Source organism: Sinocyclocheilus anshuiensis, unplaced genomic scaffold (assembly GCF_001515605.1).
Source record: "Sinocyclocheilus anshuiensis isolate Anshui unplaced genomic scaffold, SAMN03320099.WGS_v1.1 scaffold973, whole genome shotgun sequence".
Lineage (NCBI taxonomy): Eukaryota > Metazoa > Chordata > Actinopteri > Cypriniformes > Cyprinidae > Sinocyclocheilus > Sinocyclocheilus anshuiensis.
The window spans coordinates 95756-109552 of NW_015554121.1; the positions used below are offsets into that span (position 1 = coordinate 95756).

Genomic DNA, 13797 nt, shown 5'->3' on the forward strand with positions numbered 1-13797 from the left:
CTGTGTTTGCTTTTAGAGATGCGCAGCGGCTCAGCTGTTACTATATTTGGAACTATTTTCGTTGATGAAATATATACAATAAGAATGTGTGCGGGAGCGTGACACACACGTTGCGGGAGTGGGCGGTAATGGTCAGAAATTCAGCGGCAGCGGGCTTAAGAAAACTGTCCCGCTCGGGGCTCTAGGCTGCGCATCAATTTTTTTTCGCGCTCCCCCATCTCCACCCCCAATCATTAGTGCCGCTTCTTCTGTCTTTGACAGAACATATAGGACAATTTTTTAAATAGCACCATAAAATTTATTTCAAATTTAATTCAAGCACTTTCAAGGACCTATGTTTGTTTTCAAGTACTTTCCAGGCCTTGAATCCATATGTCTGAAATTCAAGTACTTTCAAGAAGCGTGGGAACCCTGCAAACAAATTTATAGTGAAATACACATTCATATTTGAAATTCACAAAATTAATGCAAAACACGCAATTTTGACCTTACATTTACCATATTTCATGTGTTATGTATGTGTTGATCAATGTTTATGTGAATAAAACCCTAAATTGAAATATGTTAAGAAGAAACAAACTCAGATGGCTGGAGGTTGAGAAAACTTTCAGCAAAATTTCATTTTTGGGTGATCTATTTCTTTAGTGTTAATAACCTTGCTGCCTAGTCTTTATTATGCCTCCTCATTACCCATATTTAAATGTCAATTAAATCTTCATATTGTACTATTGTGTAACTTGGAAAAAGCACTAAATAAGTAAAAACAAATACTTCAAAATGTGCACAAATGTTTAGTAGTCACAATATCAGACACCCTCAATAAATTCTGATCACAAGACACATACATGTTTATCTATTTATCAGAAAGCAACAAACGGTTTTACATTATCACATACATAACGTGTCCCAAAAACAATATAATATTTCCATTCTCCTACATACCTCCAGAGTATCAGACTGCAGTAACTTGTGCACGAGTTCCAAACTGAACTTCAAGAAATCTGTCTTTTGTGCACCTGGAATCAAACAATTAAAAATACATACAAACAAATAAAACATCATTCATTTCTTTTTTAATGTGATGCCTTCACTCAAGTCCATTACAGCATATCAGACGCCAACGTAAACAATGAAGGACAGATTCAGTGAATAACTCATACTTTGGTCTGTATCACACTCAAAGCTATTGTATTCCTTTAAAAGATTTCTGATATGATGTACAGTATAATGTGTGACTGATGAAGTGCTGTCACAACACTCGACTAACCTGCAGGAAGGTCCTGGGCAATTTTATGGACTGTGGCTGCAGCAAGTTCCAGATTCTGGATGCACAGCGCGTGTTCAAAGATACTCCGAGTCACACGAGACAACTCTTTACTGGGAGCAACCATCTGGATTTTCTTTGCCTGATCCGTTAGCAAAGGCAAGAGACTCTTCTTGAACACATGGTTCACAGCTAAAACATACAGCTTATCAGGATTAACCTGGGTAAAACAAAGCAAAGAAAAAAGACTAAACATCTTACCTCTATTTTGTTTAGTCCCTAGCATGAGTTTATTATATTCACATAACACAGGTCTTGTGAATTTGTCTGGTAAATGATTTTAAACCCCACTACCTAATAATATCCTAAGAGCTGCCTAAATAAGTCAGATATTTACGGCCACACTGGAAACAGAAATACTGCAGGAGTGTGTCAAATGGCCTTTTTCACACTTACACTACACTGTCTGTCGTCACACAGCAGCACTTGCAGACAGGTCTAGATCTGCATCAGATTTCGGGCTTTTGCTGGCGATCTCCATTAACTAAAGCCGTGCAGTGTGTGGGCAACATAATCTATGTTTACACTGATTTGTGCTTCCAGAAAACTGCCAGAGCACCTTCAGTGTGAACACAAACCGGAGGCACAATGCTGTGAGACTGTATGCTGGTCAGTGGCGCCTCCAGGACACTTTATTTTGGGGTGGCCAGAGAGCTGCTGTAAAACTCCTCGGGTGGCACACTGAAAATGTGTTTCGGTTTTAAACTGCATTTGACACTGCTTGGTTACCAACATTGTTTAAAGTGTCTTATTTTGTGTTTAACAATAAATAAACTCATACATGTATATATAACTTTAGGGTAAATTATGATTAAATTATGACAATTTTCATTTTCGGGTGGACAATCCCTTTAACCCTCATGTTGTGCTCATTTTGACCCCGGGAAGATTGTATTTTTCCTCCAAAACCAGTGAATGTTATTATATTTGTTTGACTTTTTGGGGGCGTATTTTCCCACCTTGTTACACTTTGGTGTTCCTCAAAAATGACCGACTACAAAAAAGTGTGGGGTAGAGTTTAAGAGATAAACAAATGCCCCTTGCTGTTGAAATCTGAGGCTACACTTTAGACATTCTGCTAACTCTAAGTAACTCTGCATCTACACATCAGCTAACTCTCATTAGAGTATTAGTAGTGTTAGCTTAGGGTTAGTAGAATAAGTTTACATATGTTTGCAAAGTGACATAGTCAGCAGAATGTGTTCAAAATAAAGTGTCAGTACATATTAAGCAGACAGTCTAATACTCTGATGACTGCTAGTTGACATGTAGTTGCAAAGTTACTGAGAGTCAGTAGAATGTCTAAAATGGATCAAAATAAAGTGTTACCAATTTTGATATTTGATCTGATAATGTCTAAAACTTAAAATATTATCCAATATTAAATGTACTGTAAATAATTAACATGGTCTTGACAGATGGATGGGGGGCAATAAGAATAATACCTCTATCTTAACAATAATATACAGCACACAATGCAATTGTTTACAAGAGATTTCTTGGCAAATACATGAGAGTATTTTGCCCCCTTCGTCTCTACGGACTGACAGGGATGTGTTACTCATACTTGTGGCCTAATGGTTAGAGAGTCTTGTAACCCAAAGGTCGAGGGTTCGAGTCACAGGTCCGGCAGGGATTGTAGGTGGAGGGAGTGAATGAATCTTCCTCAATAACACGACTGAGGAGAGACCCTGGCAACATTTACAACATGGCAAGTAGTTTGAAAGATTGTGTGCACTTCAGTGATCTTTAGTTAGATGCATTTACATTGCGACTATGCCTCAGGGTACTTGCAATCAACTGTATTTTTATTTACAGAAGTGTGGCCCAAATGGCCCCTTGGCTCAGCATCAGGTCAGTGTATCGCTGGCTCTCTGTGGGGTGTTATTGTATTGTTTGTGGCACATTTGTTTGTTATAAACGTCTGGTCTCACAGACAGCAGCTTGGGTTAAGATTGTTTGAAGGAAGACACGCTAACATCACTGCTACACTACAACCTTCAATAAATTATTCTCTCCACAAGAACTCTGGTCAAGCTCACTTATTTTATGTATTAGAGAAAACTAGTACAATGGCGAGCCACCCAAACCACTGCTCAGCCAAATACTGCAAAATCCAACAAGTTCTAATAACTAACTAAACAATAATAATAGCAATAATAACTCATTGGCATGCAAAAAAAAAAAATAAATAAAAAAAAAATAAAAAGCTCCTTTATGTACGTTACCTTCATTAATTTACAGATGAGGAGCAGCGTGGGTAAAGTGTCCTCACTAAGTTCTGGAGCTGTGGGAGGAGGACACATCACATTAAAACAGAAAATAAGGGAGTCATTTAGGACAAATCAGGAAGAGTATGATGAAATACACTGCAAAACCAGGCACTGATACACACAGACAGTTTTCCAGAAGGCGTGGTTGTTCTGGAAGAGCAGATGAAAGGGCAGGCGGGTGTGAGCTAGAGCCGTGGGTTCAAGACCGTTCTCCAAAAGATATGAGCTCTCCAGGTCTGTGGGGGCCGAGATCCTTCTGTGCGACTTCAAATGCTGGAGTAATCCCACCATCTACACAACACAGTATAAAGATTTTACAATGAAGCTTAATCAAAACGTTACACACAAAGCCTCAGCGAGCACTAGGCAATCGTTTGGGGATATGCTTTTCATCCTGGCATCTGACTGACCTGACCAAGGGGTAGCAGGGTTGTGGTCTCATCAGCCATCTGAATAGTTCTGAGCACTCTCTCGATCCACTCATAGTTATATGGATTTAGCTGTACAGATTACATTAATATTAGCACAAACTGTATGACATTACAATAAACCACTATATAAGATAAATTACACTTGAGTAATCATTTCAATGTCCTGTATACCATAAAACGTTCCAAAAAATCTTATGAAATATTCCCATATTACAACCAGAGTAAAAATGACACGGACTAGGCTTAAAGAGAATCAGAGATGAAGTATGCAAGACGAGACCTTGGTCAAGGCTGTGTTGAGACTGATTACAAGGTCTTTGGTAGAGCCAAGCTGAGGAACGATCTGAAGGGCACTTTCGAGCATGTCATCTCTTCCTAGCGGAGACTCTTCACACTGCAGGCTAGCTTTGGCATCGCCTTCTGCAATCTCCATTTCATACCACCTATCCTCCTGCAGCAGTACAGTGGTGATGTACAAATTGATGGCAGAACCGCTGTCCAATCCAAACGTGCTGCAGACCCAAACAAAGAGCCTTGAGTATTACACCGAAGATGCACAGGTAATTCAGACTGTGGAGGAACGATCATCTCTTCCTCTTTACTAGTTACAGCACCAAACAAACATAAATGAACATCAGAAAGTTTCTTGCTTCAACCGCAGAGAGACGTCAATACGGACCATTTTTCAAGTTCAAGTCCACCAATGTTAATTTACTCTCCGGTCTGGTCTGTTTGTCTGACAGAAATGGCAGATTCGGCACGATTGACTCTTTAGCTCTGCCACGACACGCCTCCAGGAGCTCGACTGTTTTCAGAGAAGCGCAAAGCTGTATCTGTCTTTTATAAATCTGATCAAACTAAAGACTCTTGGGAGATATGAAGGATGCAATAATACTCTATAGGTACTCATGGTTAACATGAGACTGGCAGAAACTGTTGTGTTATGTCTGTTTAAAATGTTATTGTACTATTTAAAGTGGGTAAAATCTCACCTCAGCACGTCTGTCTCACACGACAGTGAAAGAATTACAACATGGCTGCGTTTCTCAATATCAATTACCATTTCATTATAAACAGACTTTATTCTTATATTTCCACGTTCATGTGTTTACTGTCTTCATGTTTGGTCAGTTACAGGGTTTCTATCTTCTTTTACAGCGACAGCTGGATGGCTTTGTCCATATTAGGGATTTCCTGGAGCGTTCTCATACATCTGTGAGTTTCTGCCCTCCGGCTTCCAGTATGAATGAAACAGACGTTACATGAGTGTGCTCACTAATGCTCACACAACCCTATTTAGGGTAAAAAGTGGAAAAATAATACTTCTCTCTAAAGAAGTCTGAAGTAAAGTGCAATTCCATAAGTTTTTCTCCAGTGTTTGCCCCCTCAAGTTGTTTTCATTAATGTAAAAATATACCTCATTGTCATGTTCCAACCTTGTTATATTTATCTTTCAATAAAAATCTAAAATTTTATGCCCTTCAAGTAGTGGCAGTTTTTCCTCCTGGTATTTTGATCATATTAAAGCTATGATTTCCAGTAAATTCCCTGGGGAAGTGCCACCACACATACAGTTTAAGTCTGTGGGAAACACTGGAAGGTCAGCAATCCAGCGCGTATGTGTGTTTGCACTCTGGAAAACATCAAAAGTTTCTATTTACAACGTGCTTTTGCAGCGTTGAGCAATGTAGCCAATCACAGGCATTTCTGTTGATTTCTTGAATGCAACGGCCAATCAGAGGTGTTTAAGTTGGATAGAATTCACTCACCGCTGAAAACGCCGGAGTTTTTGTTAAGTGCAGTTTTGGACGCTCGTGAATCATCTCATAAAGTGCAGATGCGGTGAGAATAAGAGATTCATCGTGCGGTTTCGAGAGCTTCATTGATTATAACGGAACATTGTGAGATTGCGATAAATTGAAGTGAGTGATGGCTTTTTAGTGATTATAAAGGGAGCGCACTGTGTGCTTTCTAGGCTATAATCACTGAGGATTTGTTTGAAACTTTAGTTTTCAGGCATACACGCTGCAACTACAATTTCATGAACTCTCATCACAGATCAGTGGGTGCGGTGAACTTCCAGATCCAGCCAGCTTTACTACAGCTTGAGTAGGGATATGCCGGTATCAATTTTTCATGTTGTGATTAATTGCTCATGCTTTTATCACGGTATGCGGTATTATCACGATATTGAAATTTTGTTAAAAAAAAGTGCTGTCATAATACAGTATAATAGGTTTAATAACTTTTTTCTTATAACAAAAATAACTGAACATTTTAATGCAATAAAGCAATACAGAAAAATGTATAAAGTTAAAAGTTTTACACAGATTAAAGTGCAAAAGAACTATAAAGACCAATAGGTATCACTTTACAATAAGACCTCATTAGTTAACCTTAGTTAATGCATTAACATTCACAATTTACCGTGATATATCGCATTACCGAATACCGGCACAAGTCTAAGCTTGAGTTAAGTGTCAAAGGATCTGCAATTCACCACCGCACACAACAAAATTAACAAATGTATTATACATTGTTTTGTAATGCACAAATAAACAACACTATTTGCATTTGTACACTGCATCGAAAATATTAAATATTGTGTTTAAAAAAATGCTCTATTTATTCATAACCCTTTACACTTATTACTTGCACAGGCACATTACAGAACAAAAACGGACTCTATCAGAAACCTTTCCAAATGTGTTTTACCACCCATTATAAATGAAGTCAAATAGTGAACAGCTGACTTGCCTGCAGTAATGCAGTATGATGTCAGGAGTGATGTTCCTGTTTTTCACAAGTGTAGGAATCAAGTTTCTCTTCGTCTCTGCGCACTGCCTAAACACTGACTGGATGGAGACCTAAATGGAAAAAAATTGTCAAAGGACACAACATTCTGTCCATATTGTGTGGTTTTAAAATAGATTATTAAATGACGACACAAACTAAAAAACAAACTCTGCAGAAGTGCAGCACTGACCCCGAGTTTGCCCAGCTGAACGCCCCACTCTGCATCAGTGATAACAGACAGAAACTTCCCCCTCTCCTCTTCATCCTTATACAAAAAACTTAGATGGGCTCCCACCATTGCAACAACCTACAGAAGAGAAATAGATGCATTATGATGCTTAAAATCAGAAAACGTGGGGGTGCTTGGCCATGCAAATGCTGCTGCCATAACCCTGAGCGGTTGAAAACAGAATATGCTCTTCTGCTGAAACACTCACTTTTAAGCGCGCTATTTGATCGGGAGGAGTTTGAAGATCAAAATCAGTCACCCTTGAGAACATCTTACATATATCATTATTTGCTATCATTGTCATTATTGCTTTACATTATTGTTAGTCAGTGCATATTTCCGCAGTACAGTGTTTTCAACAGTAATTTCCTAGAGTCATTCACTAATATTGGCACCACTGGTAAATATGGTCAAAACAGGCTGTGGAAAAATGCTGTTTATGCTCTTGGTATTTAATTCAAAATATTCACAAAAGCTGACCTTAATTATAGTAAAATAACCAAATATTTGTAAAATAAGCACTGCCGGTCAACAGTCTGGAGCTGGTAAGAATCTGTTTTTGAAAGAAGTCTGCACATCAAGTCTGTATTTATTTCATCAAAAATATAGCAAAAACTGTAATATTGTGAAAAATTATTAGTTTAAAATAACTTTTCTATTAATACTAACACAATAAAATGTGATTTAATCTTGTATTGGCAAAGCTAATTTTTTCAGTCTTCACATGATTTTATTAGTCCCAAATCTTTGAACATTACTGTATGTGCTCCAATTTTTGGCACCCTCCATTTAATACTTTGCACAAACTACCTTTGTCAAGAAAACAGCTTTGAGTATTTTCCTACAATGCTTAGTTCGAGAACACAGGTATACGCAACACATGCAAGGCTCCCGAGTGTCCACTCTCATCGAGTACTCCTGACCAAAGAGGATAAACGGCAAGACATTTTGCTCATTTTTACCAAGGATATCGTGTTAGCATGAGTAGCCTTAAACAATGTTCAAAAATCTACTTTAATGCAGCTCTAGGTGATGCCAGCTAAAAAGGAAAGTTTAACTATATGTGCAATAGGTGTTTAACTACATATATTTAGTAAGTCATTATTACTAATGACTAATTACTATTCTGATGAAAGGAATTAAATAAATTAAATAAAAAGAAGAATCCTGCACATTTAGGCCTAGAAAATACAAGAAAGTCAAATAATTAAGTAAAGAAAGAAAAGAAAGTAAGGTAAACTGGATTCATTTTGATTTTATGATGACTTTAATACTTAGTGTTAAAGGTTTTACAAACAGTAGGAAGCACAACTAATAAATGACAAACCAAACTTCAGCCTGACCTTAATCTTTTCATAATTTTGCCAGGCACTGGCGATCATCTTCCAGAGAATATCCACAACCGCTGCCTTGGGCAAAATGGTACAAAGCCCGATGGCCAGATCAGAGTCGACCACTCTCCAGTTGAGCACCTGTAATACAGGGTTAATGAACAGACTGATCTAAATCATTCCTTGGAAAGAAGCCAAGATAAATGCACATCTTAAGTGTCTTTGCACACCTTCTGTAACAAGGAGACCACAACCACAGTGACAGACGAGAGAACCGTTTTCTCTATCCTGTCAAGAGTCTGTTTGTCTCTGGCCAAGCGGTTGCTAGAATGAAGCTGAAAATGAGACAAATACACCATCAACAAAAGCACTTATTTACATTAGATATAACTTAACTACTTCACAGGATTCTCACCTGCATGCTTAGAGAGATATCCATGTTGTTAGAAACAAAGTGCATTAAAATGCTGCCGTAGGACTCCATCAGAAGTCGCAGAGCCAGTTCTAGCTGACTGCACTCCTGCAGCATCTGCAGCATAGAGGCCAAGGGATTGAGCAAAGGCCCAACCAAATCAGTGCCTGTGAAAGTGGACAGATATCTCGTGAGCAAGGCCTCAGAAACTTCTTTTTGTCCCCAGAAATCAGTCAGAAATCACACAGACTGTCTCCTTAACATCTGCTGACACTTTATTCTGATGCTCCCCCAACAGATGTTCTACTGACTATAAGTCACTTTGCAAGCACATGACAACTTATTCTACTAACCCTAACCTAACAGTCTACTAATACTCTAATGAGAGTTAGTTGATGTGTAGATGCAAAGTTACTTAGTTAGTAGAATGTCTAAAGTGGACTATTGAAATCTCACACTACACTTTTAAACCCTAAACATGTACAAAGCTTAAACAACTAGCAGCGCATTGTGTAACACAAGCCCCTTTCCCACTGGCCCCCTAAAGCTGCTAGTCTTGAACAGAGAACCACAGAAGCTAGAATCAGTCTCACACTCTGAACAGCTTAATGCAGAATTGACAAATTATGCCAAGCACTGTATTAGGGTTGAGTGATATGTAAAAATATTTTTTGGATAATCATCTACCCACCCCAGCAATTTTCAACTATCTTTAATTGGTTACAATGTCAGAAGTACATACTGTATAGATAAACAATATAAACTCTTTCTCCATGTTACCTGCACCTGTTTATATGTCAGTAAAAAGGTTTTTGACAGTCTTTTGCTTACAAATACACAGCAAACTCTTACCTTAGGGTTAAGCATAGAGTGAGAAGTACTCTATGAACAGTCTCACTGTATACTACTCAAGGCAATAGGAAGACACTCTTACCTACTTTGAGATCACAGTATGACAGGCAGGAACAACCAAAAGGATAAAGCCTCGATTCTGGAATAAAGGACAAAGTTTCGTGTTTACAAACACGATAAGCAACACATGGCCAACTATTTACTATAATAACAGAATTTTCATCTTTGAGTGAACTATCCCTCGAAGCACATTATATAGAGTAAAATGTGCTTGTATTTGGTAAATGAAGAGGTGTCAATTGCAAGTTCAGTATGGTGTGCTGCAAGGCTTAGTACTAGGACCTTAGCTTTTCATGCTGTATAAGCTACCTTTGGGAGACATTATCATGACTTTTGAAGTTAGCTTTCAGGGTTATGCTAACGATATTCACCTTTACATTTCCTTGAGGCCTGGTGAAACCTATCAATTTTCTAAACTAATGGACTGCATTTGAAATCCACATTACTAACACTTAACTAACACCACAAAACAGTATTCTTCCATCTTACAAACATTTCTAAGTTACGACATATGCTCTCTAAATAAAGACAGTTAACATTAATATTATGAAATATTACATGATTTTTCTATTTAAATATATTAAATACAAATTTAAATAATATTTGTTCCCTCGTGTTAGTTAATTCACTGGAACTAATAATTACAAGATGCTCATGAATTAAAAATAATAATTGGTGAGCGATTTCTCAAAGCATGGAGTGCTGTGACGTCAAAACCCAGAAGACTCGCCATGGGTTCCCTTGAGATTTTCCTATAGGGTTTTATAATGGGGTTTTTAAATTCATTAGCAAAATAAGGTCTGTGGTAAAAATAACTTGATACTTGGATGTTTTGTTATACAACTTAAACTGCACACATTCATACCCCAAATGTTCTTATGTTCCAGTAGTTACTTATGACAAACATACATAAAAAAAAAAAAAAAAACATTAAAATTTGTGTTTTCAGTGTAAGCGTGTGTAACTGGCATGACACTGTAGAGCCAAATGTGCAAGTATCATATTTAAATTTACCACAGACTTTTTTTACTAATAAATTGAAAAACCACGACAAAAACTCTCTCTCTTTTATTCTGCAAGTCATGTGCAGGGCTCTGCAGTTTGTGTTAAAAATGACAGACAATGAATAAAGTATGTGCGTGACTTGTTTCAAACATTTAACACCAACCTTTGCATATGAAATAAGTGTTCCACGTGTGGAACTGTTAAAACATGGCTATGATTACAGCTAATTGGCTTACAGTATTATGTTTACATCTATTCCATCAAAGGTTCTTTTTAACAACATTATTTTCCCCCAGCATTGAGCACTGTAGCTAGTGTTGAACGCGTGAATGGCCAGAGTTTTGTTCAGCACAAGCTCACAGACCGAGTTGTGTGTTGTGGCATTTGGTCGGGTCCATTTTTCAGTGAAAGTGTTTGTAAACCAAAACCTACAAACTACTGACACAATCAGGCACCGTGTTGAAAATAAATTCAAATTTTAAAATGCTTCAGAAGGTATACAGAGACAATGTTCTTGCGCAACTAAGGATTGCACAACATTTGAAAAACTTAGTAGGCATCTAAATGTATTTTATCCCAAGTGATGCTGTTTTCCGATCTCTGCCATCTTTCCTCATCACCTCACTAACAGATGTGAAGCAGCAGTAGGTGTTCATCTCTTCAGGTACTCTTCTGTGATGATTATGATTATTATGACCAAGACAAAGTTGGTCATTCTGGCAGCTGGTTTCAATAAACGCTGTTTTTGGGCTAAGGAGGAAGTACTGAATTCTGAAACGTATAGTATATTTTTTTTATAGTACAATGACCTCAAATAGGTCATAAGATCAGGGAAAATTGGATTTTTCAATTCATGACCCCTTAAGCATCTTTCCTGATTACTTATAAAACTCTAATAAATGGTTTGGTCAAATTACAGTCATTATATTACAATCGCTGTGGTCTCAAACTTCTGCCCATGTCTGTTTTGGCCCAAGCCAGTCTCCAATCAGAAGGAGCTGGTTTAAATTTTGAATACCATCTACACAATCACGGACCTGTGCTGGAGCTTGGGATCATGAATCCAGCTGTGTTCGTACTGTTAGAACAGAGGACTGGCTCCGTCAGCTGAGCTAAGGGCTTCTTACTCCCTGCAGTTACTGCTCCTTGCTACTGTCACCCTTTGGCTTACTCAGTGGAGACTTAAGACGCCAATTCATACTCCGTATACCTGTATTGATTTAACTACATTGGAAATGATCTAATGAGTTCACTGAATAATTGAATTAAACTGAGCTTAACAATGACTCTATATTGCGTTCTGTAGAGCTGCTTTAAAGTTGAAAAGGAAGTTACAATTGTAACTCAAATGATTGATTCCTGAAAATCAATAATGTCCATATTAAAGCTTGTTTGTCAAAGCATTAGTTTGCACACACTCCAGCAATAAGAGTATACTCTCACCTGCCAGTGGCAACAGATTTCTGGTGATTTTATACTGCAGTGGAAGCACTGAGACTGGATCCAGCACAATGCAGTCCTCATTAAAGACATCCTGGAAATGAGATTCAGTGTATGCATCCTCTTCACCACTCAATGCAGATTCCTGAAAATAAATCATTGTTTAACAAACAATATGAGGGTTAAATTATTGATCGATGGTTTGTTCAGGGAAAGATTTTTTCAATACATTTATAACAAAAAGCAACTAAACACGAACTTAAATGTCTCCTTGCAGTTTTCCACCAAAACAAAGCTTGAGTTTAACACTTGTAGGTAAAGAAGTTAAGACATAAGTACTGTAATTTTATTACAGTAAAATTATTAGTATAATTAAATATTCATTACAGCACAGCTGTATTTCAATAGTAATATAAAGTTTAAAGTTTGTTCCAAAGTTTAGACTGTCATTGATTGACAGTAGATCCTTCAGTGTCATTATTTATTGTTACTCTTTTGTTTCCCACTTGTCCCTGCTTTGTTTTTGTATGTATTGTTTATTCTGCTTGGATTATGTATTTATGTATTATGTAAAGTGACCCTGAGTTCCACACGGTGTGCGCTCACCGTGTGTGTGTGTGTGTGTGAGTGAAAGTGAGAGTGAGAGAGTGTGTGTATGCGTGTATATATATGTGTGCATGTGTGTGAGAGAGAGACAGAGAGAGAGAGAGAGAGAGAGAGAGAGAGGGGGACCAGATGCTCAGTCTAGGAAATGACAGCCATTAACTAATCAGCTACAGTTTATGTAATTGTTGAACATCTTTCAAAGCAAATTGTGTACATGGGTTATCAACTAAATAAAAGCAAACATTCTCTCGCTCTCTGTCTCCCTCTCATTTCATGCTCATTATATCATCATCTGGCAGCCGTTTGCCTGCCACCCTTTAGAGCGAGACAGAACTGAGTGAGTGTGAGAGAGTGAGCGTGTGTGTGAGAGAGAGTGTGAGCGAGCGAGCAAGTGAGTGAGTGTGAGAGAGAGTGAGCGAGTGTGTGAGAGAGTGAGCGAGTGTCTGTTCACACCATGTGTGTGTGTGAGAGTGAGTGTGTGTGTGTGTGTGTGTGAGAGACAGAGTGAGTGTGTGTGTGTGTGTGTGTGAGAGAGTGAGAGTGTGTGTGAGAGAGAGTGAGTGAGTGAGTGTGTGTGTGTGAGAGAGAGAGTGTGTGTGTGTGTGTGTGAGAGAGAGTGAGTGAGTGTGTGTGTGCACTTGGATGGTTGAAACGCAGAGCACAGATTCAGAGTATGGGATACCACACTTGGCTACACGTCACTTTCATTTTTAATTTAGTGATTTTAGCTTTAAAAATCATTTTGTTTAGTTTTTAGACTGTAATGATGTTATGTAAGAATGTAATGTGATTTTAACCACTTTTTTTGCACATAGGGTAATATATACCATAGCCTGCGTGGTTACATCAGGTTATCAGCAGGATTTTTAAGCTCAACTTTAAGACTTTAAGACCTTTTTTAAAAACCTGCACAAATAAAATTAATACCATATAAGCAGGGTAGGGCAATGTCTATGGTAACATATTAAACTGTAAAATGACAGTAAAAAGCATGATTTACAGTTCAGATACAGGTTTGCACAAAAAACTAAAATGATA

The 13797-nt window shown here is 37.9% G+C and overlaps 1 protein-coding gene across 1 annotated transcript in view; it reads right to left on the reverse strand.

Moving 5' to 3' along the window:
• Positions 1–13797, reverse strand: part of kntc1 (kinetochore associated 1) — a gene marked incomplete at its 5' end in the record, with an annotated part of 76753 nt that overhangs the window by 29191 nt on the left and 33765 nt on the right. The window contains 13 exons of the mRNA XM_016462490.1: positions 943–1016; positions 1268–1484; positions 3553–3611; positions 3720–3888; positions 4008–4097; positions 4309–4540; positions 6786–6895; positions 7015–7131; positions 8397–8525; positions 8615–8719; positions 8800–8963; positions 9731–9787; positions 12157–12298. Of these exons, the coding sequence (XP_016317976.1) occupies positions 943–1016; positions 1268–1484; positions 3553–3611; positions 3720–3888; positions 4008–4097; positions 4309–4540; positions 6786–6895; positions 7015–7131; positions 8397–8525; positions 8615–8719; positions 8800–8963; positions 9731–9787; positions 12157–12298 (1665 nt within the window). The remainder of the gene's footprint in view (positions 1–942; positions 1017–1267; positions 1485–3552; positions 3612–3719; positions 3889–4007; positions 4098–4308; positions 4541–6785; positions 6896–7014; positions 7132–8396; positions 8526–8614; positions 8720–8799; positions 8964–9730; positions 9788–12156; positions 12299–13797) is intronic.